The sequence below is a fragment of the Polypterus senegalus genome, chromosome 3 (assembly GCF_016835505.1).
Source record: "Polypterus senegalus isolate Bchr_013 chromosome 3, ASM1683550v1, whole genome shotgun sequence".
NCBI classification, from domain to species: domain Eukaryota; kingdom Metazoa; phylum Chordata; class Cladistia; order Polypteriformes; family Polypteridae; genus Polypterus; species Polypterus senegalus.
This window is the reverse complement of record NC_053156.1, coordinates 40,336,948-40,364,615: the sequence shown is the minus strand read 5'-3', so window position 1 is coordinate 40,364,615 and position 27,668 is coordinate 40,336,948. Positions and strand designations below refer to the sequence as shown.

The 27,668-nt window shown below is 39.0% G+C and overlaps 1 protein-coding gene across 4 annotated transcripts in view; it reads right to left on the bottom strand.

Annotated features, from left to right (window-relative positions):
• The window catches only part of arhgef15b (Rho guanine nucleotide exchange factor 15b), a 125,021-nt gene that overhangs the window by 5,973 nt on the left and 91,380 nt on the right, over positions 1–27,668 (bottom strand). For all 4 annotated transcript variants that reach the window (XM_039747012.1, XM_039747008.1, XM_039747011.1 and 1 more), the window contains 5 exons: positions 27,341–27,415; positions 27,052–27,144; positions 23,731–23,885; positions 18,595–18,759; positions 15,511–15,596 (listed from right to left, as the gene is read on the bottom strand). In XM_039747012.1, coding sequence (XP_039602946.1) covers positions 15,511–15,596; positions 18,595–18,759; positions 23,731–23,885; positions 27,052–27,144; positions 27,341–27,415 — 574 coding nt within the window. The remainder of the gene's footprint in view (positions 1–15,510; positions 15,597–18,594; positions 18,760–23,730; positions 23,886–27,051; positions 27,145–27,340; positions 27,416–27,668) is intronic.

The following is a 27,668-nucleotide window of genomic DNA, read 5'->3' as shown; positions in this document are numbered from 1 at the left end:
ATTTTTCTTCATAAGAATTATTTCGGACTTGAATTTAGTGAAGGGAAGTTCTTCTTTTGCAATATTGTTGGCAACGTTAAACTTAATTATCATCTCGGCCTCGTCTGATGCTCTGTTTGCTGCTGCCTGCGCTGAAAGGCAGCGGGGAGAGGGGACACTTGAGCAGTGCATTTATCGCGGCATGTAATGTGTTTTATAGATGCATTGTGCTTTTTCAGCGTTTCAATTCTAAATGTATTAGAACCAGTCACAAATGCACTACTGCCAGCCATGGTCTTCCCACACTCTTTACAGTAAATACAGTGCATTATATTATCAGCTTTACTGTATCTTAGCCAGGGAAACTGGTCAAGCCACTCTTTTCGAAATGTATACACTTTACCCCTTTTAATTTCAGTGGGCTCGGACTCGATCATATGTGGCTCATTATCTAATGCCGTCTCCGGACCAGGGCTTGGTATAACTTGGGAGGTTGATGGCTCCGTGTCAGAGCATTGGTTATGATTTTCGGACGGATCAGGCCCTAACTTAACATTCTTAACGAAAAAGCTGTCAATCGTTCTTTTCATCTTCTCTCATAATCCGCGGCTACATCCACTGTTTACCTGATGGGATACTCACCTCTCTCTGTCTGACTGCATCACATGCATTTTCAAACGCGTACAGACACGTGCCGGAATATCTGGACCACGGCCAATCAGAGGGGGGGGGGGCGGGATCCGCCCTTCACTATCTCTGATTGGTTTAGACCACGATATGGGCCTAATGTGTGTCTGTTGTTGAACAACAGGGAGACTTTAAGAGTCACGGAGTTTTGTTTTTTTTCCCCCCTTGAATGGCTGGTCACACCGGTGCAACCTTTGATTTTTTTTAGTCGCACCATTGAGAAATTAGGATTGAGAAATTAGGTCGCACTCTAGAGCCCTGGTATGTGTGTCGCGCTCTCTCACTCTCTCGCTCTCTCTCTTGCTCGCTGCACAGAAAATGCACAGGGAGAGACTGAACATGTACAAACCGAAAGGGAAACTGGCTTGTTCGTATACCGAATGTGTGGTCTTGAACCGAGGCAAAAGTTTGGCTAACTTTTTGGTCGTAAACCAAGTTGTACGTTAATCCGAGACGCTCGTGAACCGAGGTTCCACTGTACGTAGGTTTATTATAATCTGCATTCAGAAAATGGTATTTCTTTTGTTTCTTTAGTTTCAGGCAAAGCTAGAAAGATGCAACCATAATTTACCTACACAAAAAAAGGAAAGTAAATAACACAATTATATTTTTAAAGACTGCTGCACAAATATATTTAAATATATTTAATTTCATTGACTGTCAATACATTAATGAAAAATTCAAGCTTATGAGCTGATGTTATACAATAATAAATGTCCTGCTTACACAAACTCAGAGTAGGGCATTTAATTAATAATAGGAAAATGATGCTTTGACGAAATACTTTGTACACACTGAGGGATGACAAGACAAGATTTACAAAGGTTTTTCATCAGATTATGCATGTACAGCAAGGATGGAGAACAGCCACATTAGACAAGGTTACTCATTGAAGTGTTTACTGTGGTTTGTATATATGTATTGCATAATGTGCAGGCAGCAGCTAAAAGATGTACAACCAAAAAAAAGAACAGAAAATAAGTTACAAACAAAGGGTACAAAGGGTGGAGAGTGGAAGTGGGCTAGCAATAGATTGGTAAACACATCTGAGACTTATGCACAATCAAAAGAACTTTTAACAGTCAATGCAACCCATCCACAACCCAAAACTCTCTCTGATTTAGGATGAAGGAAACTGATGAAAGACTAGCTTATATAGTTATAGTAATGCTAGGAAAGGGAAAGAGTACCATTTTTAAAATTCTGAAAGAACAGCGGGGTTTGGTCAGTCTCAGCGGGACAGCTGTTTGCCAGAAGAAGCTACTACAGCCCATACACAATTAGCTACTTGCCACATTTACCTGCACCAGCCATGGTGCAAACAAATTGCTCCAGCATGGGGAAAACTAGCCCCGTGTTGAAGATAGCTTCATTAATTCAAAAGCCAGGAAATTATTTTATTTTATTCTCTCTAGTAAAATACCACCAAAACTAATAATCAAAAGTGTTTCAAATTGCACGAAAGGGTCTATGCAAATTGTTAAAAAATTCCTGCTTGAAGACATTCCAAAGCAATAAATTTTACAGTAATTATCCAGCATATTTTGAATGCCACAATAGTAACATCAAAAGTAGCACAGATCAGAAACCTTTGATAGGCAAACTGGCTGCTTTATAAGCTCACTAGCTGTGTAGCTCGGCCACATCCAGGAAAATTCATAAGACAGTGGGCCCCCTATCATTGTGCTCACGTTTAATCGGGTGTATCAGAAGTACTATGTAATTAAATGCTTTTCTGTACATAATATTTCACAGTTTTTTTTATTTTAAACCAACAGCTATTATCATTGGCAACTAATGTGTTGTAGTGGTTAAAGCTTTGGACCAAGGAATTCAGCCCCTGAGGTTGTGGGCTCAAATCCTGCTACTGACACAATGTGACAATGAGCAAATCGCTTTACCTGCATGTGCTTCAATCGGACCAACAAAAAAAATGTATCCACTTGTATCTCAGATGTTATAATTCACCTTGGATAGGTTTTTGTGTTTCTCATCAGAACTTAACATTACTCATCCGGGCAACGCCTTATGCGGTTTCTATCTACTGTATTATAAAAAGGAGTATTGCGCACTTTTGCAGGGGGGTGTTGGCTTGATCAACAGTGGAAATGCAGCATAACACAAAATAAAATTAAGAGGTTGTTTAACACCTGCTTTGTCAGCTTTTCTTCCTAATTTAAGCACTACAAACTGTCCTCCTTGAACTAAGAGCATGAGTTGGACATAACAGTGTTGATAGTTACAACCCAGCAAGAAGATTTCACAATATAGCCGGCTGGGAATCGATTAAAAAATTGTATAAAAAATTTATGAAATTAATTACAATTAATCACATCTAATATTAAAACATGTAATTAAAGTTAATACATTAATCTTGAATTAAATACACACTGAATCATAAATTTAACACAAAAGAATTTAAAAAATAATTAATGGCATTATTTAAACAAAAACAATGACCTGGAGCCTCATGCATAACACCGTGCATAGAATTCACACTAAAACATGGCGTAAGGACAAAAGAGGAAATGTGCGTACGCACAAAAAAAATCCAGATGCATAAATCTGTGCATTCACCAAGTTCCACGTTCTTCCGGTCCATAAATCCCGGTCAGCGTGAAAAGTAATGCACGTGAACGCGCCTGCTGCCCCACCCAAACTCCTCCCAGAATTATGTCTCTTTGAATATGCAAATGAATAGAAATAGCCCTTAAGCTCAGCGTTCTGTGAAAAGGCAATGGCAAAAGCACTTGGGAAAATAGAAGAATTTCAGCCAATACCAAGTAGAGGCAAGGAAAAACTTACTATTTATAGGTTTAAACAGTGGTATAAACAACAAAAGGAAGTTGATCGAGTGACATAGTGTGTCGGAGAAACTCAAAAGGTCAAGTTCACATGGTCGCACAGTGCCCAAAATAAAAAAGAAGCTGTCAGATATCAAAGTCACCATGAAGAATCGAGTTGTGGCCCACCATCTGAGTGTCATATGAAAACTTATTAGGGTACAGAGAAAAGGAAAAAAATAGGGAAACAGTGAGAAAAAAGCTTGAAATGTCAACTTTAATCTCGAAATTTCTGCTTTAATCACATAGTTTATTTTGTCATTAAAGTAGAACATCATAAACTTCATCTTTAAATCATTTATTTACTAGTTTCTCAAATCCCGTCATAACTAAAGTAGCACGTTAAATGCTTTGTTTTGTATGTGTTCTTCTATGCGCTCTGTGTGAATCACTACGTGCTTCTTAAATGGGCTTTCTCTTCATCCAACTGGACGCAGAATCCATTACATTCGTGATATTAGAGCTCTTTGAATAATTTAAATTTTGAGATGTATACTTGATATCATTTTCATGATGATAGGAGTTAAAGCGTGTTATTAAACATGGGAACACGGTGGCGCAGTGATTGTTCCTGCCTCCTGCAAGATGCTTGCTGCATGTGCGCGACCTTCGATGAAATCATTTATTGTAGCAGTACTGTCTCTTTCAAATGTACTAATCTCCAATTCCTGTCCTTCCTTTTCTTTCTCCAAGTACCCAATCGCCACCCAATCAGCTCAATAATAGACATTAAGCCATCTGTAAGCTTAGAACACCGATTCTTCAAAACTTTTAAGGAACATTGAACTATCTTCATATTACATGTTTAATTATTCCATCCATCTATCCTTCCAGTGTCGCGCCAGCACCAGCAAGAATACAGCACAAGGCAAGAATAATCCCTGATCTAGCTAGTGCTGTGCCACCATATCCTTACATGTTTAATTATTAACAGTATAGACTATTTAAATGATGTTAACATTTTATCTGTATAATGTAATAAACATATTTTGCTGCATTGATATCATCATCATATGCAAATATGTGCTTTATAAGGTGGCTTAGGTTGTGCAATATTATAACTTTATCGCAAGTTTACAGTGAGGTAATTGTAGTAATAAGTACAAAGCGTTCTACAAGGAGCACTTGATGGACTGATTGAGTGCATTTATAGTTCTTGTGATGAAACTGTTTCTGAACCGCGAGGAAAGGCTCTGAAGCATTTGCCGTATGAGAGCAGTTCAACAGACAGCATGGCTGAGGCAGCGTGTGCTTGATGCCGTATATCAATAACTAGCAAAATACCCGCGCTTCGCAGCAGAGAAGTAGTGTGTTAAAGAAGTAAAGAAAAAGAAAAGGAAACATTTTGAAAATAACGTAACATGATTGTCAACATAATTGTTTTGTGTATTTGGCCGCAGCGTCACAAAGTTGTTTTCGTCTAGCTGCATCAGAAAATGTACCACAACGTCTGACACGCCTCCTTTTTAGTGTTTTCTCACAGCTTGGATTGCTGCTGTTATAATCGGTTTGAGTCTACATATATATATATATATATATATATATATATATATATATATATATATATATATATATATATATACATATATATATACACACACATACATATCTTCATATATATACACATATCTACATATACACACACATATATATATATATATATATATATATACACACACACCTATCTACATCATATATACACACACATACAGTGGGATGCAAAAGTTTGGGCAACCTTGTTAATAGTCATTATTTTCCTGTATAAATCGTTGGTTGTTACGATAAAAAATGTCAGTTAAATACGGGGCCGGCTCTACGCTTAGGGCAAGGGGGGGGGCAATGCCCCCTTAAACAAACGTCCTGCCCCCTTAAATCAAACTTTTAGAAGCTGAGAGAGAAAATAATAGATTACCCACAAACTGAATATGGACAAGATGTACTACAGTAGCTGAAAAATCCACTGGAAAAGGCACAAATGAGATGATAGGCTTCACCTCTTGTTCCCTCTTTCCTTCCATGCTCTGTTTGCCTGCAGCTCACACAGCACTCCACAGCGCAGAGATCCCCCACTCACCCTCCCCCCAGCTAAACATCCAATCACTGTTAGCATGCAAATGACCCGGTGTCAGGTTTCTCAGTAGGCAGGGCTGCGCAACAGTGACAGGCTTTGAGGAAGCAGAAAATCTCTGTCGTCAAAATCATAGCGACTCGTGAGATAATTAACAACATCACAGTGATTTTAGTAAAGCTTAATTACTTTCCTCCCCAGCTTCCAGCAGTTCACAAAGGGAAAGTTAATGCTGTGAGATGCATCCTTTTTCCCAAGCTTTTAAAAAGTGTGACGCTGATCCTGGCTGTACCAATAGCAGTAGCAATGATCAGAGACAGCAACTAGCATGTCTACTCCTATGGCATCAACAGGCACTGCTTCTCCTGTACCTCTGCCAACAATTGCTGCCCCAAAGCAACCCGCTCAGCTACCCAGTGACTTAAATGGTAATACACCATCCCAGCCAATACTGGGTAGTTACCCCAACCGTATATTTGGTGGTACAACATTAAGATCATTCAATCCTGCCTGGTACCACACACGCCCATGGCTGGAGTACTCTGTTGTGCGGGACGCATGCTTCTGTTTCCCATGTCAGAAATATGGCAGCACAGTTAATGATAGGGATGTAGTTTTTTTTTTTACCTTAACTGGTTTTAACAACTGGAAAGCAGCACTTGATTGAGACAAGGGGCTACAGAGGCATATGTCCAGCCACAAACATGTGCATGCTTCAACCATCTGGACTGAGCATAAAAGCAGAGAGGCCACAGTGGGGACTGTGGATTCAATGTTGGTTGGTAAAACACAACTTGAAAAAAACCATTACTATGTCAAGAGTATTGGTAGTGTTATAAGGTTTCTCTGTGTAAATGAGTTGGGGCTCCGTGGGACGGCAGAAACCTTGAGACATGATGCAGCGGGTAATGATGATGACATTGCTTCAGGTATTTTTCTAAAACTGATGGAATATACCTTAGAGAAGGATGAGAAGCTGGCAAGCATTGCTAAGGGTGTCCCATAAAATGCAAAATACACACCTAAGTATATCCAAAATGAAATTATCCAAACACTGGCTCACATGGTGCTTGGAAAGGTCAGGAAAAAATATGAAAGTGCTGATTCTGCAGGGTTTTGCCTCAAAAGTGATGGGACCAGGGATAGGTGCAATGTGGAAAATGTGTCTGTGATAATACGGTTTGTCAGAAATTCCATGCCAGAGAAGCATCTTCTTGGGTTGCTCGACTTGCAACAATTTGATGCAGAGTACATCACCTCTGAGATACTGTTACACCTTTCTGTTGCTGGCTACAGTGCTGACAGTATACTGAGCCAGTGTTATGATGGGGCCTCTGTGATGAGTGGGGTTAGAGTTGGTGTACAAGCTCTGCTCCAAAAGAAGCTTGACAGATATGTCCCATACATCCACTGCCACAACCACCAACTGCACTTAGTGGTTCTGCATGCCATGCAGAGTGAGCCATGTGCAAAACGATTTTTTAGCCTATCTAGTTCACTCTGCAACTTTTTTCACCACCACTATGTGCTCAATAAACATGATGCACCTTGTCTAAAATGACTGCTTGAGATCAGATGGACAAGGCACTATGAGGTAACAAGGTGCACTGTGGACAATCAAGAACAAATCCTTAGAATCCTATCTGAGATGACAGAGGATGACGATGCTGCAGTTGACCTGTGCACCGAGGCATGAGGCTTGCTATGCCAAATTAAGAGGCATCACTTCTTTGAGATTGGAAAGCTCCTAGTGCGGGTGCTTGGTGTCTTGAAACCAGCAAATGCTATTCTACAGTCTCAGTCAGTTGATCTGTGCAGTGCTTCTGAGGTTGTTAGTGCAGCACGGGACTCCTTAAAAAAACATCCGTGAGGATGACTGTTGGGGAGTGTCATCTCCTGCTGAGGAAGAGTCACATCCAACAAAGAGAAGGAGAACAATGAGCAAACAACTGAGCAGTGTTTCGGGTTGTTGTCTTGTTGAAAGATCCAGCCCCGGCGCAGCTTCAGCTTTGTCACTGATTCCTGGACATTGGTCTCCAGAATCTGCTGATACTGAGTGGAATCCATGTGTCCCTCAACTTTGACAAGATTCCCAGTCCCTGCACTGGCCACACAGCCCCACAGCATGATGGAACCACCACCATATTTTACGGTAGGTAGCAGGTGTTTTTCTTGGAATGCTGTGTTCTTTTTCCTCCATGCATAACGCCCCTTGTTATGCCCAAATAACTCCATTTTAGTTTCATCAGTCCACAGCACCTTATTCCAAAATGAAGCTGGCTTGTCCAAATGTGCTTGAGCATACCTCAAGCGGCTCTGTTTGTGCTGTGAGCGGAGAAAAGGCTTCCCTTGCATCACTCTTGCATACAGCATCTCCTTGTGTAAAGTGCGCAGAATGGTTGAATGATGCGCAGTGACTCCATCTGCTGCAAGATGATGTTGTAGGTCTTTAGTGCTGGTCTGTGGGTTGACTCTGACTGTTCTCACCATTCGTCGCTTCTGTCTATCCAAAATCTTTCTTGGTCTGCCACTTCGAGCCTTAACTTGAACTGAGCCTGTGGTCTTCCATTTCCTCAATATGCTCCTAACTGTGGAAACAGACAGCTTAAATCTCTGGGACAGCTTTCTATATCCTTCCCTTAAACCATGATGGTGAACAATCTTTGTCTTCAGGTCATTTGAGAGTTGTTTTGTGACCCCCATGTTGCTACTCTTCAGAGAAAATTAAAGGAGGAGGGAAACTTACAATTGACCCCTTAAATACTCTTTCTCATTATAGGATTCACCTGTGTATGTAGGTCAGGGGTCACTGAGCTTACCAAGCGATTCTGAGTTCCATTAATTAGTTATAAAAGTTTTGGAATCAATAAAATGACAACGGTGCCCAAATTTATGCACCTGCCTGATTTTGTCTGAACAATTATTGCACACTTTCTGTAAATCCAATAAACTTCATTTCACTTCTCAAATATCACTGTGTGTGTCTCCTATATGATATATTTAACTGACATTTTTTATCGTAACAACCAACGATATACAGGAAAATAATGACTATTAACAAGGTTGCCCAAACTTTTGCATCCCACTGTACATACATACCCACACACAAATTATATATATGTGTGTGTGTGTATGTATGTATGTGTGTATATATATATATATATATATATATATATATATATATATATATATATATATATATATATATATATATATATATATACACAGTGGAACCTCGGTTTGCGAGCATAATTCGTTCCGGAAAAGTGCTCGCAGTCCAAAGCACTCGTATATCAAAGTGAATTTCCCAATTATTCATATAAAAATGATTAATACAAAATATAAAAGTAAAAATACATAAAACAAATTAACCTGCACTTTACCTTTAAAAAGAATCATGGCTGGTGTGAGTGAGTTTCTAAACTCTTGTGGGATTCCACCAACGGAACGACACGTGGAAGAGTGTCCCAAAGCAATTGCAGTCTCCCAGCGCTGTAGCAGTTCACCGTAGCAGCGTATCCAAAAAGATCGCAGACATGCTGTAAGCGCCTGCCGTTGATGGGTGATACAAGGAACATTATAAAGGTCCCGCTCCAATAAATAACCGCGCTGTTGCTGTTTCAAGTTGAATAAAGCTGGTGTTGTTAAAGTACTGAGACTCAGCTTCGTGTTTTAGGGGACAAGACGAGGACTCGCACTTCACAGCACACACACAGTCACAATGCTGTAGTAAACAGTATACACTTGTACGGCTGTTGACTATATGAGTGAGGCACGCAGACTCAGACGGAGAATAGTAGACGATTGCCCTATAGAGAAGAAAAAGAGATACAGAGACGCGCATGAGCGAGATAAGGAGACAGAGACACGCGCACGAGCGAGATATAGAGAGAGAGAGAGAGAGAGACACGCGAGCGAGCGAGATAAGGAGAAAGAGAGAGTGACACGCAAGCGAGCGAGAGAGAGATAAGGAGAGAGACGCGCACGGCGAGCGAGAGAGATAAGGAGAGAGAGAGAGACGCGTGAGCGAGAGATAGAAGAACAATCTGCTCAGTTGTGATCACATGATACTCAGCAGACAAAGTGTATCCATACTATTCGTATTGCAAGACATCGCTCGTTTATCAAGTCAAAATGTATTAAAATATTTAGCTCGTCTTGCAAAACACTCGTAAACCAAGTTACTCACAAAACGAGGTTCCACTGTATATATACATATACATACATACATACACACACACACACAGGTGTATATATATGTGTAAACATATATGTATGTGTCTATATGTGTGTGTATAGCTTTGGTCACTGAGTGCAAGGGAAAAAAATAAAATGTAGTCTATAAGCTATTAAACTGCCTGTGGTAATGTACCTTGCCGGCATTACCAGAAATTAAAAGAGAATCATTTTTGTGTCCTCTGCAGTGTTAAAGAGAGAAAGGGTTTGGTTGGGGATAAAAGGAAAAAAGGTGTAAAGAAAGGAAACTTGCCATTTTCTTTAATATAGTGTAGAGAGAGTCTTCGCTGACGATATGAGCGTCGCGGTGGGTCTCGTGTAGACTGGAGAGACAGCCCTGCCATTAACTGTCCGGATGGCACTGTTAGTCCTCCACTCCTGTGCGTGTCTTCATAATCCGACCTGACGACCTCATAATTGTATACGTGTAAAAGAAAGTGCGAAGTGCCTTAATATTAGTTTGCTGCGGTCTAAAAATGGGATCCCGTGTTTACAGTTGTCTGGGCTATAGCTCATGTGAAGGGGGAAAAAAATTAAAAGTGTTTACTTTCACTTAAGGCAGAAGCGCAGTCAGCGTCTCAAAGGCCGGCACAGCTACACACGCGCACGCCGGCTGCCCAACTTTTGTAATATTTTTGCAGTGCAGGAAACGCCACTTTTTGCAGACACGTTCACGTGAGCAAAACTCTCCGCGCTCTTTAGAGGTCTTGCTTTCTCTGCGTACTGCGTTCATAGTCAGTTCACGTGAGCCGCTCGGAGTACATGCATCGAAGCTTCTGAGCTGTGCCTGTGCTATCTCGTGCGATCTCGCGATGTCCACAGCGTTATTTAATGTTAGCTAAGACCCGGCACTTAAAAGTTTCTCGCTACAGCAATTTTAACTCCGTTACAAAGTGATCCAAAGTCTCGTTTATACCTCGTGTCTTCTCATTAAACTTGTATCTCGCGAATAAAGTATTCAGCGTTTTTCTTAAGCACTCCTTGGGGGCTCTTCCTTCTTTTCTATGTACTGTGGTCATAGTCAGTTTACGCGATTACGTGGGAGGCGTGATGATGGGTTAACGTCCATTACAGTATATGGAGAAAAATAGGTTCCAGTTATGACCATTACTCATAGAATTTCGAAATGAAACCTGCCCAACTTTTGTAAGTAAGCTGTAAGGAATGATCCTGCCAAATTTCAGCCTTCTACCTACACGAGAAGTTGGAGGATTAGTGATGAGTGAGTGAGTCAGTGAGGGCTTTGCCTTTTATTAGTATAGATTCTCTTTCCAATCAGCTGCTGTAGAGCTGTGATTCCCCACTCAGATACAGTGATATAAATACTCTGAGTGGTGCAGTGAGAGTAATATGGAAAAAGATGATCCGCTGTGGCAACCCCTAACAGGAGAGCTGAAAGAAGAAGAAGGTGCAGTGAGAGTAACAACGCTAAAGCAGTTATGGTATTTGGAATAGTTTGACCATTCTGTGGACCATTATATTGTTACAGGTTAATTACAATCAGATGCATTAAACTAATAAACAATATGTGGTTAATTTTAGTGTATTTATAAAGCCGCATGGCGGATGTTGATGTAAAAAAGAAAGGGAAACCACACAGGAACAAACGCACTGCTTTGACGCTGGGTGCCGGCAGAACGGAGAACTTGCGTACGCCAAGGTTTTAGCTAGCATGAAAATGTGCGTGGCTTTACGCCAAGTTTAGGTTTTATACATCGCGATTTGAGCGTGGAAACAGGCTTACGCAACATTTATTATATGTATATATATATATATATATATATATATATATATATATATATATATATATATATATATACACATACATATATACACACACACACGCACGCACGCACACACACAGTACGTATTCATACATATATACACACACATACATAATTAATCGCATCTAAAATTAAATAAATTCATCAATCATGAAGTAAATATACAATGAATCACAAAATCAACGTAGAATTAAAAAAAAGGAATTTTTAAAAAATTTAATGGCATAGTTTAAACTTAAACAATGACCTAAAACCTGAATTTCTAACAAAATACTGTTTGAGCAAGTACAACCTGAATTTGAATGCCTTCCTAAAAGGCAGGCTGAAAAGAAGGCAATACAAAAAACAAGGACAATGTATTAATTTTCAAATTGGTATGGCATATGAGACACAAACGTGTCAAAGTAAAATTAAACGATCAAAATGTCTGTCGAGTTTGATTGCACTGCTAAAGACGGACTTAATTATAAGATTAAGAATTTCTTAAGTGGGGATACATTAAAACTTGTTTTAAAACTACGCAAATGCCATCTTCCATTATTCATCACCATCAATGACTTTATAATTATACACTGCTCACAAAAATTAAAGGAACACTTTAAAGAAACACATTAGATACATCAGATCTCAATATGAAGTTGGATATCTATACAAATAATGACAGGGCAATGTCTTAGGAACAAAAGGATGCCAAGTCTTTTAATGGAAATAAATGTTTTCTGCCTACAGAGGGCTCAATTGTGTAGACACCCTAAAATCAGAGTGAAATGAAGATGTGGCAGGCTAGTCCATTTTTTCAAAAACTTAATTTCTGCTACTCAAAATGCTTTTCAGTATCTTGTGTGGCCCCATGAGCTTGTATGCATGCTTGACAACGTCGGGGCATGCTCCTAATGAGACGACGGATGGTGTCTTGTGGCATTTCCTCCCAGATCTGTATGAGGGCATCCCTGAGCTGTTGTACAGTCTGAGGAGCAACCTGGCGGCGCCTAATGGACCGAAACATAATGTCCCACAGATGTTCTATTGGGTTTAAGTCAGGGGATCGTGAAGGCCATTCAATTGTTTCAATTCCTTCATCCTCCAGGTACTGCCTGCATACTCTTGCCACATGAGGCCGGGCATTGTTGTGCATTAGGAGGAAACCAGGACCTACTGCACCAGCGTAGGGTCGGACAATGGGTTCAAGGATTTCATCCTGATACCTAATGGCAGTCAAGGTGTCTTTGTCTAGCTTGTAGAAGTCTGTGCGTCCCTCCATGGATATGCCTCCCCAGACCATCACTGACCCACCACCAAACTGGTCATGCCGAATGATGTTACAGACAGCATAACATTCTCCATGGCTTCTGCAGACCCTTCAACGTCTGTCACATGTGCTCAGGGTGAACCTGCTCTCATCTGTGAAAAACACAGGGTGCCATTGGTGGACCTGACAATTCTGGTATTCTATGGTAAATGCCGATCGAGCTCCACTGCGCTGGGTTGTGAGCACAGGGCCCACTAGAGGACGTTGGGCCCTCAGACCACCCTCAAGAAGTCTGTTTCTGATTGTTTGGTCAGAGACATTCACACCAGTGGCCTGCTGGAGGTCATTTTGTAGAGCTCTGGAAATGCTCATCCTGTTCCTCCTTGTCCAAAGGAGCAGATACCAGTCCTGCTGATGGGTTAAGGACCTTCTATGGTCCTGTCCAGCTCTCCTAGACTAACTGCCTGTCTCCTGGAATCTCCTCCATGCCCTTGAGACAGTGCTGGGAGACACTGCAAACCTTCTGGCAATGACACACATTGATGTGCCATCCTGGAGAAGTTGGATTTTCTGTGCAACCTCTGTAGGGTCCAGGTTTCGCCTCATGCTACCAGTAGTTACACTGACCATAGCGAAATGCAAAACTAGTGAAAAAAAGAGTCAGAAAAGATGAGGAGGGAAAAATGTCAGTGGCTTCCACCTGTTAAACCATTCCTGTTTTGGGGGTCATCTCATTGTTGCCCCTCTAGTGCACCTGTTGTTAATTTCATTAACAGCAAAGCAGCTGAAACTGATTAACAACCCCCTGTGCTACTTAACTGACCAAATCAATATCCCAGAAGTTTCATTGACTTGATGCTATACTCTGATTAAAAAGTGTTCCTTTAATTTTTTTGAGCAGTATATTTTAAGGAACTGTTTATCAATTGGTGTGCAATGTGAGCTACACAGGTGTGCTATATAAGACTGTGTGAGCGGAAAAGGGATGAAGAAGCTGGTGAAAATGCATCCAAAGTGATCACTAAGTGCTGTGTCTGAAAACGCCAACCTCCACAAGCTGTTTTTTTTGCTGGCATCTCTGATAGCCCTGCCCTTTCAGTCAATTTAAGCACATCTAAGACATTTAATGCTTTTGTGGTTGGTAGAATTGTGGTGGATTTTTAGGGTTACAGTTGCACTTTCGTTTCTGCCATTTCCTTCTGTGGCATTTGCACATTTTACTCATAAACTGTAATAATCGCATTCATTCACTCTCTTTTGAGTGACATGAATAGACGCACACACCTCAAGAAGGGGGAAAAAAAAGTGCTGCATGAATTGTATCAGTTATTCTAATTCATTTATCAGAAATGTGTAGCAGTCCGGATAATGCTCTCACTTGGTCTGGGTCTGGCTTTAGTGCCACTCAAAGATAACATATTTAGCATTTATGTGATATGATATTGATTTGATCTTCTTACAGAATCATGAAAAGAAAAAACAATTACCTTTGCATCTTTTCTCTAGCATAGCACTAGGGCTGCCGTAAAACCTTTCCTTCCCTCCCACTCCCCTGCACCTACTATCAGTATGTATAAATCAAGAAAATGAACACCACAGCTACATATTGACATGTACCGTATTGCTGTAAACTGTGTAATACAAAATTTTAAGACATTAACACCAAAGCCTATGAAAAAACTCGTAAATCCGGCCCACATTAAATTACTTTGCACCTCTCCGTCAGTGTCTTCTGTCCTGTAAATGTGCCAATAAAGACAAGCAGCCTGATATTCCATCCCCCTTACTGCTGCAGAACGTGCACAAAGTTCTCCCAGTTCCTGCCTTGATTGATTATCTGGGAGTGAAGTGTTGGAGTTTTAGAATGGAAATAATAGATCATTATTTGGAACATGTGCATTTCATGTGTGCTCCGTTTCTACAATAATCTTTGTAAGCACATCATTAAAGCAGAAACGTTTTTCATATTTTAGTAATAAATGACAAAATGTAGACATAGACTATATACAGTAATGTGTAAAACCTGAAGTCCAAAGATCAAATAATCACTTTCACAAAAGGTTCAACGATGGTGCAACAGCTTCCGTGGTGTAGTGGCAAGAATGGCTGACTTGTAATCAAGAATCCCACTGTTCGATCTTGACCGTCTCGAATATTTACCGTTTTGAGTAGTGAACTCTTCTTATTGTTAATATTATACAATAAAAACATACGTTTGATTTGCATTTGTAACAGCCTGTGTAAATTGAAAGTTCTTGTATAAGTTAGGGTTTTTTTCACTTTTTTGTAGGCTTTGGTAATTCTAGTGTTAAATGAAAATTTTATTTAATAAAATTTTTAAAGGTAGTATAATAATATGGTACTGGATCTGTACCCAATTCTTTAGGTACAAATGAAACATTTTTGTATTAATTGTTTCATAATGTTAAAAAATAAAAAAATGCCACCCGACCAAAGAACTGCCTGAGGTGTTTGCCTCGTGGCCAGCCCTGGATGTGACAATATTTTTTAACACATTAAACAGGCCACATTAATGAGTTTGAAAATTTTATGTTATTGACATGAAAAATTATAAATTACCAAATACAGCTACCATTTTCAACTATTTTGCACTAACCTGGTTTGGCCAAGATGGCCTTAGGCACAAAAGTCAACATAACTTACCCCATTCATCATATATTGTCTCATCTGTGCTACTTTCAGTAATGTTGGGATTTGGAAAAGCTGCCATCCATCGATGCATGTCTGATCTGGGATTCGAAAGTAAAATATTGTAGACTGAAAAACAGCTCACAGATAAAACACACTGAAAAAACTGTACAAAACACATAACTTTAGAACATTAGAAAAAGGATCTCTGTGAGGCCACTATTCATGAAAACAAAAAGTTCTTCATGCTCTGCAAAAAGTATATGTATAAGAAATGTACAGGGTGGGCCATTTATATGGATACACCTTAATAAAATGGGAATGGTTGGTGATATTAACTTCCTGTTTGTGGCACATTAGTATATGTGAGGGGGAAAACTTTTCAAGATGGGTGATGACCATGGTGTCCATTTTGAAGTCGGCCATTTTGGATCAAACTTTTGTTTTTTTAATAGGAAGAGGGTCATGTGACACATCAAACTTATTGGGAATTTTGTAGCAAAGCTACATAACTTGACAATCGGGTTGGCCTCCTGGACTGTTTGTCACTTATTATGTTGGCTGGAAGGGTGCTTGTAAATAGCCCTTCAGGCACCTTTGGTGACGTTCCAGTCTGGAAGGACCCCGCCCGGTAAGTATTCCAGCTGCCTGTTGCCGGCGTGAGGTTGCCATAACAACCGAGAGGGGCAAGGATGTTTCGCCGGGAAATTTTTTCAATTTAAGGGAATGTCGGATCAAGGCAAGAAAAAAGAATCAAGAAGGAAGGAAAAGGCAGAAGGCAAGGAGCGACTATCCACGCTTAAAGGATCACTCTGGATCTTTCTTCACACAGGGACGTCTGCTATTTGTGGGTGGCCACCCCGAAGAAATAATCCGGTGACGAATCACCGAGAAGAGGCCAGGTTGGTGTTCTCCGGGTGCTCCCGTCTGGTGAGTCAGATTCGGAATTTGGATTTTCTTTGTGATAGTCCGAGGAGAAGTCGTTTCCACCGGAGGACTGTTGTGTTATCCTCCTGCCCTACGGAAGGAACTGAACTGCAGGATTTATTTTCCTTATATGTGGATTAAGTACATTTTTCTTTTTTGGCATTTTTGGAGAACATTTTTTATTATTATTATTATTTTCTTTTGTTTATTGTCTACGTCGAACTGGGGATTCGGATTTAGGCGCTGGGGAGGGCGTCTGGGAAAGGGATTCACTAATGAGCACTCAGGCACCGGACACGTAAATGTAATTGTTAATATATTTTCATTTCCACTTTCCTTTGCGTGAGATTTTTTTTTCCAGTTATATAAGGACGTGCATAGGGGACAAGAGGGGCCAAGGACCGAATATGGTAATGCTGCTTTAACTGTCCACTTCCCTTTGGGTTGTGAAGTGTAGGAATCGCGTGCGTTTATCTTGCGGTTGCAACAATTTCAAAAGAAAAACAATGGTGTGCTTGGTTTTAACGTAACTTTATTCTTTCATGAGTTATTTACAAGTTTCTGACCACTTATAAAATGTGTTCACTGTGCTGCCCATTGTGTTGGATTGTCAATGCAACCCTCTTCTCCCACTCTTCACACACTGATAGCAACACCGCAGGAGAAATGCTAGCACAGGCTTCCAGTATCCATAGTTTCAGGTGCTGCACATCTCATATCTTAACAGCATAGACAATTGCCTTCAGATGACCCCAAAGATAAAAGTCTAAGGGGGTCAGATAGGGAGACCTTGGGGGCCATTCAACTGGCCCATGACGACCAATCCACTTTCCAGGAAACTGTTCATCTAGGAATGCTCGGACATAACACCCATAATGTGGTGGTGCACCATCTTGCTGGAAAAACTCAGGGAACGTGCCAGCTTCAGTGCATAAAGAGGGAAACACATCATCATGTAGCAATTTCGCATATCCAGTGGCTTTGAGGTTTCCATTATGAAGAATGGCCCCACTATCTTTGTACCCCATATACCACACCATACCATCAATTTTTTTGTTCCAACAGTCTTGGAGGGATCTATCCAATGTGGGTTAGTGTCAGACCAATAGCGGTGGTTTTGTTTGTTAACTTCACGATTCACATAAAAGTTTGCCTCATCACTGAACAAAATCTTCTGCGTAAACTGAGGGTCCTGTTCCAATTTTTGTTTTGCCCATTCTGCAAATTCAGTGCGCCGATCTGGGTCATCCTCGTTGAGATGCTGCAGTAGCTGGAGTTTGTAAGGGTGCCATTTGTGAGTAGCTAATATCCGCGAAGGGATGTTCGACTAATGCCACTCTCCAGTGACATGCGGCGAGTGCTACGCTGTGGGCTCTTGCTGAATGAAGCTAGGACAGCCACTGATGTTTCTTCATTAGTGACAGTTTTCATGCGTCCACATTTTGGCAAATCCAACACTGAACCAGTTTCACGAAACTTAGCAAGCAGTTTGCTAACTGTAGCATGGGAGATGGGTGTTCTCGTATGGTGTCTTGCATTGAAATCTGCTGCAATGACCCGGTTACTGCGTTCACCAGACATCAGCCCAATTTCTATCCGCTCCTCACGTGTTAACCTCTGCGACATGTAAATGGCTGTAAACAAAGAGAAACTTGTAAATAACTCATGAAAGAATAAAGTTACGTTAAAACCAAGCACACCATTGTTTTTCTTGTGAAATTCCCAATAAGTTTGATGTGTCACATGACCCTCTTCCTATTGAAAAAACAAAAGTTGGATCCAAAATGGCTGACTTCAAAATGGACACCATGGTCACCACCTATCTTGAAAAGTTTTCCCCCTCACATATACTAATGTGCCACAAACAGGAAGATAATATCACCAACCATTCCCATTTTATTAAGGTGTATCCATATAAATGGCCCACCCTGTATAATAATCTTAAAGCTCCAGAAAGCAGGGCATCTAGATAGCAAATGTTCTATTAAATCTTTTAATAACTTTAAAGAGTAAGTGGACTCGTAAGGTCAGAAAGAAGTTGACCTTTTAAATGAGAGATTTCCAAACTTTAAACTCTGGAGAAATTAAACAAAACCCGAGCATCCTCAACACATTAATAAGGAGAGATTAATTTAATTTTGTGATGTAAACATGAACTAAAAGTATACATACTGCGTAGGAGCTTTCAGGAGTCGTTCCACCATCTTGCCTTGGTGATTCTCAAGTAACGTCAAGTAGAAGCAAGTGTCCATACCTGTCCCAGGAGACACATCACTATTTGGCTGGATCTGGACAAGTGAGCGATGGGCATGGTCACACACAACATATCGATCACAACTAAAGATGCAAAAAAGAGTGCTTGAGAATTTGGTCTCTTCATTACCAAATTATCTGCTTCATAAAAAGCTCATTTACAGTTCAAAAAAATAAGATGTGTCCTTTATGTTTAACTTCCAACTTAACTCAATAAAGTAAAACTAGTTAAACAGGTCGTACAGAGGTCTTATTCTATGATATTAATTTCCTATCCAGAAGAATGAAGTGTATGTTCTACATTCAAATCAATTATGCAAAACATAAATTCAGTTATGATGTGTCAAACTAAAACAGCAATTCAGAAAAAAAGGTTTTGCATTTTCAACAAATTACACCTAAACTTAGCATTTGAAAAGTAATTTTAAAGACTTTACATGTATATACTTTGTGTGTGTGTAAAAACCAGCTTCATATTTTCTTCTGATTGAATGTTCCATTGTAGATAAGGGGTGCTCTTATGATAAGGGTGTATGAGGATGTGAGATACAAAAAACACAAAACAGTGCAAATGTTGCTTCAGAATAGTTTGGGCATTACTGTGTGGTCACGTAGGCACAATACATATTAAAAAAAGACAGTGTGCTCCATGGTTACTCTCTCTGGTGGGCGTTAGCATATCACAATCTCTTGGACCAATAGCATGAATTTTCCGTAATTGACTTATACGACCAACATTATAAAATACCAGAAATTATATGATAGAATCAGGCCCCAACTTATCCACAGGAGAACTTAAACACGAGTATATATGATATCTATCTATCTATTGTATTATGTGTGTGTGTGTATATATATATATATTTTGGTTCTGTACATTACCACAATGAATTTTAAATGAAACACTGTTTTGTGTTTTTTGTATCTCACATCCTCATACACCTTTATCATAAGAGCACCCCTTATCTACAATGGATAGGCATTCAATCAGAAGAAAATATGAAGCTGATTTTAAATTAAATGTCGTTGAAGTGGTCAAAGAAATTGGTAACTGTGCTCCTGTATCAAAATTCAATGTTTCTGAGAAATTGGTGCGAGATTGGAGGAAGCAGGAACATGTTAAAAAAAAAAAAGATTTACGGGACGTATTTTTGAACAGGCATATATCTAAGTCGGGGTATGATTTTATGATCGATTTTTTGGGTTTCAAGACCCACCTTATACGAGAGTATACAGTATACGGTAGATAGATAGATAGATTTGCACATAAGCAATATATTCAAAGCACCACAAGAGGGAACACTAACACAGTTCAAATATGTGTTTGATATTAAGTTCAATATAGAGTGTAGCGCTTCATCCATAGGTGGTAGTACATTTATTGTTTTCTTTGATTTTATTCTATCATGTGTGAGGAAAAGTTTTGAAATTGATACATTGGTGCCCCTGTGAAGCAGACATCTGACTCATTAAGTACAAAGAGTACTTGCTTTGAATGGGGATTATGCATACATGAATTTTAAAGTATAGCAAATCTACATATGTAATGTTAAATCATTATTGTAAAGGAGCACCTGCTGTACATAGGTATACATTTTTTACAGTATACATTGGCCCATCAGTAACATACACGTAAATCATATGAAAAAGCAGCTGTTTTAGACATGCCAGAATTGTTTTCAAAGACTTTCTCTTAAGAACAATATTAAAATTTGCCTGGATACGGTTAGTGCTACATTTGTTACTTTTACAGTAGCAATCAAAAAAGAAACAAGGTAGTGTCATTATGCTCATATAATAAACACAACTGATCTCAATTATAAAAGATGAGAAGAACAAATGTATAGATGGACTGCTTGTAGAAACACATTTATATGCATTTAGGTATTCATCAACATTTCAGTAACTCTGATACTTATTTCTGCCTGCTCCAGACTATTTGTAGTATGATGTGAATTACAAATGCAGCTAAATACAGGTCATCATTTGTATAAATTTTAATTCACACAGTGCTCTGTTATATACAAATCTAACACTGTTTTCAAGAATAGTTGCCAATCAGCAGCATTAAATGCAAGAGTAGTTTATTCAATAGAGACAAATAGGTATATAACAAAAGTGTTTTGGGGTTTTATTATCTTTATGTTGCCTGGTATAACATAAATGTTTAAATTTATTAATCACTCATTCAGCCAACCAAAAAATCCATTGAATCTGTCCATAATTACTGAACTTTCTATATAAAGGTACTCAACCTTAGTGAAACACAAAAATGGTTGCTCTTGCAGTTTTACATGATTTGGCACTTCATAGGGTGTGCAACCTTAGGGTTGTTTAACATGATGGAAACGAGTGATACACTAGGATTAAAGGTTAAGACGGAAGTAAAAAATTTAGGGGTAACCGTTGACTGTAATCTGAATTTTAAATCGCATATTCATCAGACCACTAGGACAGCATTTTTTCACTTAAGAAAAATAGCTAAAGTTAGACCTCTTATATCATTGAAAGATGCGGAGAAATTAATTCATGCTTTTGTTTTCAGTAGACTAGATTACTGTAACGCACTCCTCTCAGGACTACCCAAAAAAGACATAAATCATTTGCAACGAGTGCAGAATGCAGCTGCTAGAATCCTAACTGGGAAAAGAAAATCCGAACACATTTCTCCAGTTTTGATGTCACTACACTGGTTGCCTGTGTCATTCAGGATTGACTTTAAAATACTGCTTATGGTTTATAAAGCCTTAAATAATCTCGCTCCATCTTATATATCGGAATGTCTGACACGTTATATTCCAAACCGTAACCTTAGATCTTCAAATGAGTGTCTCCTTATAATTCCAAAAGCTAAACTTAAAAGAAGTGGTGAGGTGGCCTTCTGCTGTTATGCACCCAAAATCTGGAATAGCCTGCCAATAGGAATTCGCCAGGCAAATACAGTAGAGCACTTTTAAAACACTGCTGAAAACACATTACTTTAACATGGCCTTTTTATAACTTCACTTTAACTTAATACTGATACTCTGTATGTTCAATTCTTCATAATAATTATTCACAGTGGCTCCAAAATACATACTGACCCCTACTCTCTCTTCTGTTTCTTTTTCCGGTTTCTTTGTGGTGGCGGCCTGCGCCACCCCCACCTACTCAAAGCATCATGATACACCAACATTGATGGACTGAAAGCCAGAAGTCTACGTGACCATCATCATCAGGTCCTTCCATGAAAACCCTAAATACAAAGAGGACTGTTTGACTTATGTTAGGTAGATTGCCCAGAGGGACTGGGCGGTCTCTTGGTCTGGAACCCTACAGATTTTATTTTTCCTCCAGCCTTTGGAGTTTTTTGTTTTTCTGTCCACCCTGGCCATCGGACCTTACTCTTATTCTATGTTAATTAATGTTGACTTATGTTTATCTTTTATTGTGTCTTCTATTTTTCTATTCATTTTGTAAAGCACTTTGAGCTACATTTTTTGTATGAATATGTGCTATATAAATAAATGTTGATTGATTGATTGAAATCTGCATCATAACTTCACATCTATAGGTCATTACCACACATGGCTTTTTAGATATGGGAATACATTTTTGGCAGGGGACTGGCAACAGCTCTTGAGATTTCCCAGCCATCCATGAACTGCATGTTACTGGTGGCAACAGCAAGTGTATGTAAAGCAAGTGTTCAATGAGATTGCCAACCTACCCAATTTTATCAGTGTCACAGACTGTATACAAATACACATTAAAAGTCCATTCATTGATGAGTCTGTGTACAAGTAAAACTATTATGCAGCACAAAATTAAAGCAAAGTGTGTATTGCTCAATGTCATGAGGCTTTGGGATGCATATCAAACACAGATGTAGTTCTACTGGAACTTGTTTGAAATGTGGAGCTGAAAAGTTTTTTTTTCCCCCCTTTCTTTCTTCCATTGGGGCATTGCAGACCTTATTCCACATTAAATCACCACAATTCTATATAGTAATAAAATTGGCATTGATGGGTGCTGATTTATACTTGGTTACTTAGGATTGGTTGGGATTCATTATCCTACTCGGGTCTGACCCATTTTAAAAAGGGAAAAAATGATTACAGAATTTTAATTTTGAAGAGAAATCTAACAATAACAAACAAGAGTTATGTGTGGAACAAGATAATATTCAAGTACTGTATCTGATAGATATAAACTTGGCATTTGACTTCTTTCAGTTTACAGTATATTCAGTTTCTTAAGTTCCAAACTCAAGAAGTTCTTTGTGAGGACAGTGTGTCCTGAATTACATATCCTTCTATATAAAAGGGGTCAGGAATGTCCCCTGAGTGCTACGCAGGCGCGGAGTTTCACACATGCCCCATCCATTTTGCAATGCACGATGGGATTTGTAGTTTTGTTTTTCCAGGTAAAAGATGATTTTCTACTCCAGACTGTGCGATATCTTCTTCTTCTTTCTTACTATATAAAATCGGTTGGGATTGTCCTTCCGTCCCGTGAGTGGAAAGCATAGCGGTATTCCGCTTATAACAGACTTACTACTTGCAGCTTGCGGTACGAACGACATGATGTGAGCAGAGTTCTGGTGCTCCCATAGTTCCCTTGCCTTTGTGCGCGATGCGCTGGAAAAATAGACAAAATTATGTCTCTGGAAATAATTAATGGTGATGGAGTACAAATGCCACACCGCATAGTAAATATCAGGGGGGTTCAAAAGGGCGACCTCAATATAGAAAAAAAGTCTAAATTTCATCACAAAAATAACAGAAACTACGAGTATTAAAGTAATACCGCTCAAATGCAATATAACCAAATTAATGAGTTTGTATAAAATATCAAATTGATCTACATATTGAATTGCCTTAAGTGGTCAACTTAAAAGGCAGGTGAGCCTAGTACTTTAACTAAACTCTGAGATTTGTGAGTAAAATAGGTACAGTATTAGCATGACTGATTGATGCCTTGCTTATTTAGAAAAAAATCACAGCAGTCATTGCTTCCTTTTGCTAATTTTTCATTTATCTTACACTTTAAATATTTATTTTTTTTGGTTATTACCTTTTCTTGATGGTTATGAGAAGCAAGTCATTGAAGAGAAAGAGGTAGACAGGACAAAACTTGGTTCGGGAGCTAAAGATGGTGCCTCCTCGGACCATCTCATAAAGATCACCACGCTTCTCCAAGTAGCGAGTTTGGGAGATCAGTGGCAAAGCCTTTTCATCAAAAAGGAAACATGAGAAAAACAAAACACAAAGAAAAGGTTTTAGATTAGTACAGCTGTGTTCTCCCACTAGACCAGCTTAACTGAAATCAAGAATCTGAAAAGTTTCCAAATTAGTTCTCTGAAACAAATAGTAAATGACTTTTTAAGCTAATTTCACATTATGTCTGTGTAAAATAAACTTCACACATAATATATGTATATACGGATATAGTATGCCAAGATGGGATTCACAATTTGCTAATATGTTTTCCTATGTTCTTTCAGTATAGTTTTACCATAAAGACCCCTACTTTTCTAACCCGTCTGTATACAAAGCAAAGGCCCCAGTCTGTCAGGATTGGTAATAGGATTTCAGCCACCATTATCACAAACACAGGCACCCCACAGGGATGCATCCTCAGCCCCATCCTCTACACCCTGTTCACCCAGGACTGTGTCGCCTCCCACAAAGATAACATCATCCTAAAGTTCGCAGATGACACCGCAGTGATTGGACATATCACTGGTGGGGATGAGGCAGCCTACAGGAGGACAGTGGACAGTAAGGCGTCATGGTGTGAGGACAACAACCTCACCCTCATCACAGACAAGACGAAGGAGATGATAGTGGACATGAGGAAGGAGAGGAGACTTCACCGGCCACTGTTCATCCGAGGGCTTGAAATGGAGAGGGTGAGCAGCATTAAATATCTGGGTGTCTACATCAGTGAGGACCTCACTTGGACACTTAACACCACACAGCTGGTCAAGAGGGCTCAACAGTGGCTGTACTTTCTGAGGAGGCTGAGGAAGTTTGGTATGTCGACTAAGACCCTCAGCAACTTTTACAGCTGCATTGTTGAGAGCATCTTGACCAGCTGCATCACCGTGTGGTACGGCAAAACTACTGCTATGGACCGCAAACGCCTGCAGAGAGTGGTAAAGACTGCTGAGAAGATCACCAGGACCACAATGCCCTCTCTGCAGAGCATCTACAACTGCAGAGTCCGCAGGAGAACTGCCTCGATCCTCAGGGACCTCACTCACCCTCAACGCGAACTGCTCACACTGCTACCCTTAGGCATGACGTATAGAAGTACGAAATGCATGACTTCCAGACTAAAGAACTCTTTCTTTCCCAAGGCCATTAGACTCCTAAATAACTGACTGGAGTTTATAACCATGGGCCACCTCTTTCTATCTACCTCACACAACTGTATTGGACTTGTCCATCATACACCTACCTGCACATTACGCTTTATATTTCTATTCTGTTTTTATACTTTATGCTGCCTCTGTTACTTATTATCTATCTGCTACTTATTATTTATGTTTATCTTTATACACTGGTTTTGTCATTTGGTGTGGACAGCAAAGAAAGAATTTAATTGTACAAGGAAACGTGTTTCCTTACTGTGCATATGACAATAAACTTTGAACTGAACTGAACTCAACTTTTACAAGAATTTAATATGAAGCTATTACTTTTTACATTCTCCTGGTATAAATCATTAAGTAAAATAATATAATAAACATACAGTGAATACCAAACTTCCACAAACCCTAACTGAAATTTAAGGCTTTATGTAAAAGCTGAAAAACATGTCACTTTTCTTGTCTTTTTAACCTTCAACAAGATCTTGAAACTAATGACATTTAATAAAAAGGCAAACAGATCACTTTAGGTAAAATGATAATAAAAAAAGGCTTTAAATGCCCTGGCTGCAAAAGTGAGCTCAATCTTTACCTAATACTTTTTTGAAGCACCTTTTTTGATTCCAACAGACAGTTTGGAAATAAACTTAGCACACAGCTGGATATTGTAATTGTATTCCTCTGTTTTTGTGAAAAAGAAGTCAAGTTCAGTTGGATGACAACTCTCACAGATTTTCTAAAGGCTTGCCATTATAGCTCAATTATCATTTTTAAAACCACTCTGTTAAATGTGTTCATTTGCAAAGAGCTAAATAACAAATTCCATGTTATCTTGTTGCCGGACAACAGCAAGACTGTCCCTGATATTCAGTATGTATGCATATAAAACTCAAAAATTAATTTAAAAAAATCTGGGTTAAATGAGTGTCTTTCTCTAATAAAGAATGCACAGATGTAAAAACTATATTGCTTTTATAATTTTTTTTCTTCATTATTTTCACTCTGTTTATCCTGATGAGAGTCACAGTAGTATTCTTATATGACAAGGCATACTTTCCTCAGCAGCTTCTTTCAACATTTGAAGAATTTCCAAACATTCCATGACCAGCTGAAAGATAACATCCTTCCAGTGTGTGTTTAGTCAGCCCCAAGTCCTCTATAAGTAGGTCGATCAAATCTGCCCAGTATGCTTTGGGTCAGCCCCGAGTCTTCTCCCAGTGGGCTTTATAGTATATACAATATTATATGGCAGATACCAAGAAGGAAAACTAACTGCTTTCCCTAATCACACTCTGACAAAGGAGAGATTTTTCTTCAGTTTCCTAGTGAATTGCTTAGCCCCTCACCCTATTATCACAGAGTGAGCTCAACAACCACATGTTAAGTGTTTTTGAGATCTCATTCTTTCAGTCATGTTTCAAAGGTTGTGACCATAGGTGAGGATGGGGATGAAGAGTGACAGCTACCCCTAGCACTAACTCACTGATCAATGTCCAATCTCATAATCACCTCCACAGTTACTTCTTAACAATACCTCACTGTATTTAAACTTCTTCATTCCACTGAAAAAGGTCAGACATAATTTGTCCTGATTTCAGCAACTACATTAACAAAGACTGAAATTTCAATATAGTTGTGGAGATTTTTGTTATCCACTATCACTTCACCTGCAAAACAATCATTCTTTACAAAATAAAAAAAGATATTTTTTTGAAAATATTCGCAAACACAATAAACAAGATGGAAACAGTTTCCTCTATTTTAAAAATGTGTGTAAAAAAGTTAATTTAATTTACAACTAAAAATAGATATGAAAAGTTATAAATGGTATGTAACAGCATTGCATACAACGCATTTTGTGATAGTGATCATTCATAAAAATATGCAAGGATTTCAAAACATATAAACAAGGTTGCTGGTTGATCTGACATCTTTCCCATTATATGACACAAGCTTATTCAAATGAGGGTGCTGAATATGGCATAATTTATAATGTATGCAATTTAAATGTAATAACATACTTTTAATTTGTCGAACTCCACTGTCTTGGCAATATGAATCAGCTCCTCCATTTGTTTCATCTTCCCCACTTGGCTATTGCATTCATCGATAATCTGATGGTGGAAACAGACGAAAATATCCGCCATGAGAGGAATGTGAATTGTAAAAGGTTAAGATTTTTTAATATGTTAATTATTATTTTACCATTTTTCATTACATTTCCATTACCAGAGAAGAAGCATTCCACCCTTCAAACCATTATTACTCATTCTTTCAACCATTTGTATCAGCACTACCCAGCTTACTAACCTTGGAAACAGAGGATAGGGCTTTGGAAGCTGTCTGTTCTTGAATTGTCCCCTCTTCTGTTTTCTTCAGTATATTCTGTTTAAAAGGAAAAGAAACACAATCATCAAATGGTCTATTAATCTCTTTCAGGGTCCAGAACATCTAAAAATGTATATTAAACCCAGTTCAGTTGACTGTCCCAAAATAGTTTGACTTTCCTCTGAAAGTCCTCAATGTAAAACAGCAGCTCAACCTGAACTTGAGTTAAAATTACGTTAGTAATGCAGCCAAGTGTTTTATCATCACTGTGAGTACTTAAAGCAGATTTTCTTCAAATTCTTAATAAATC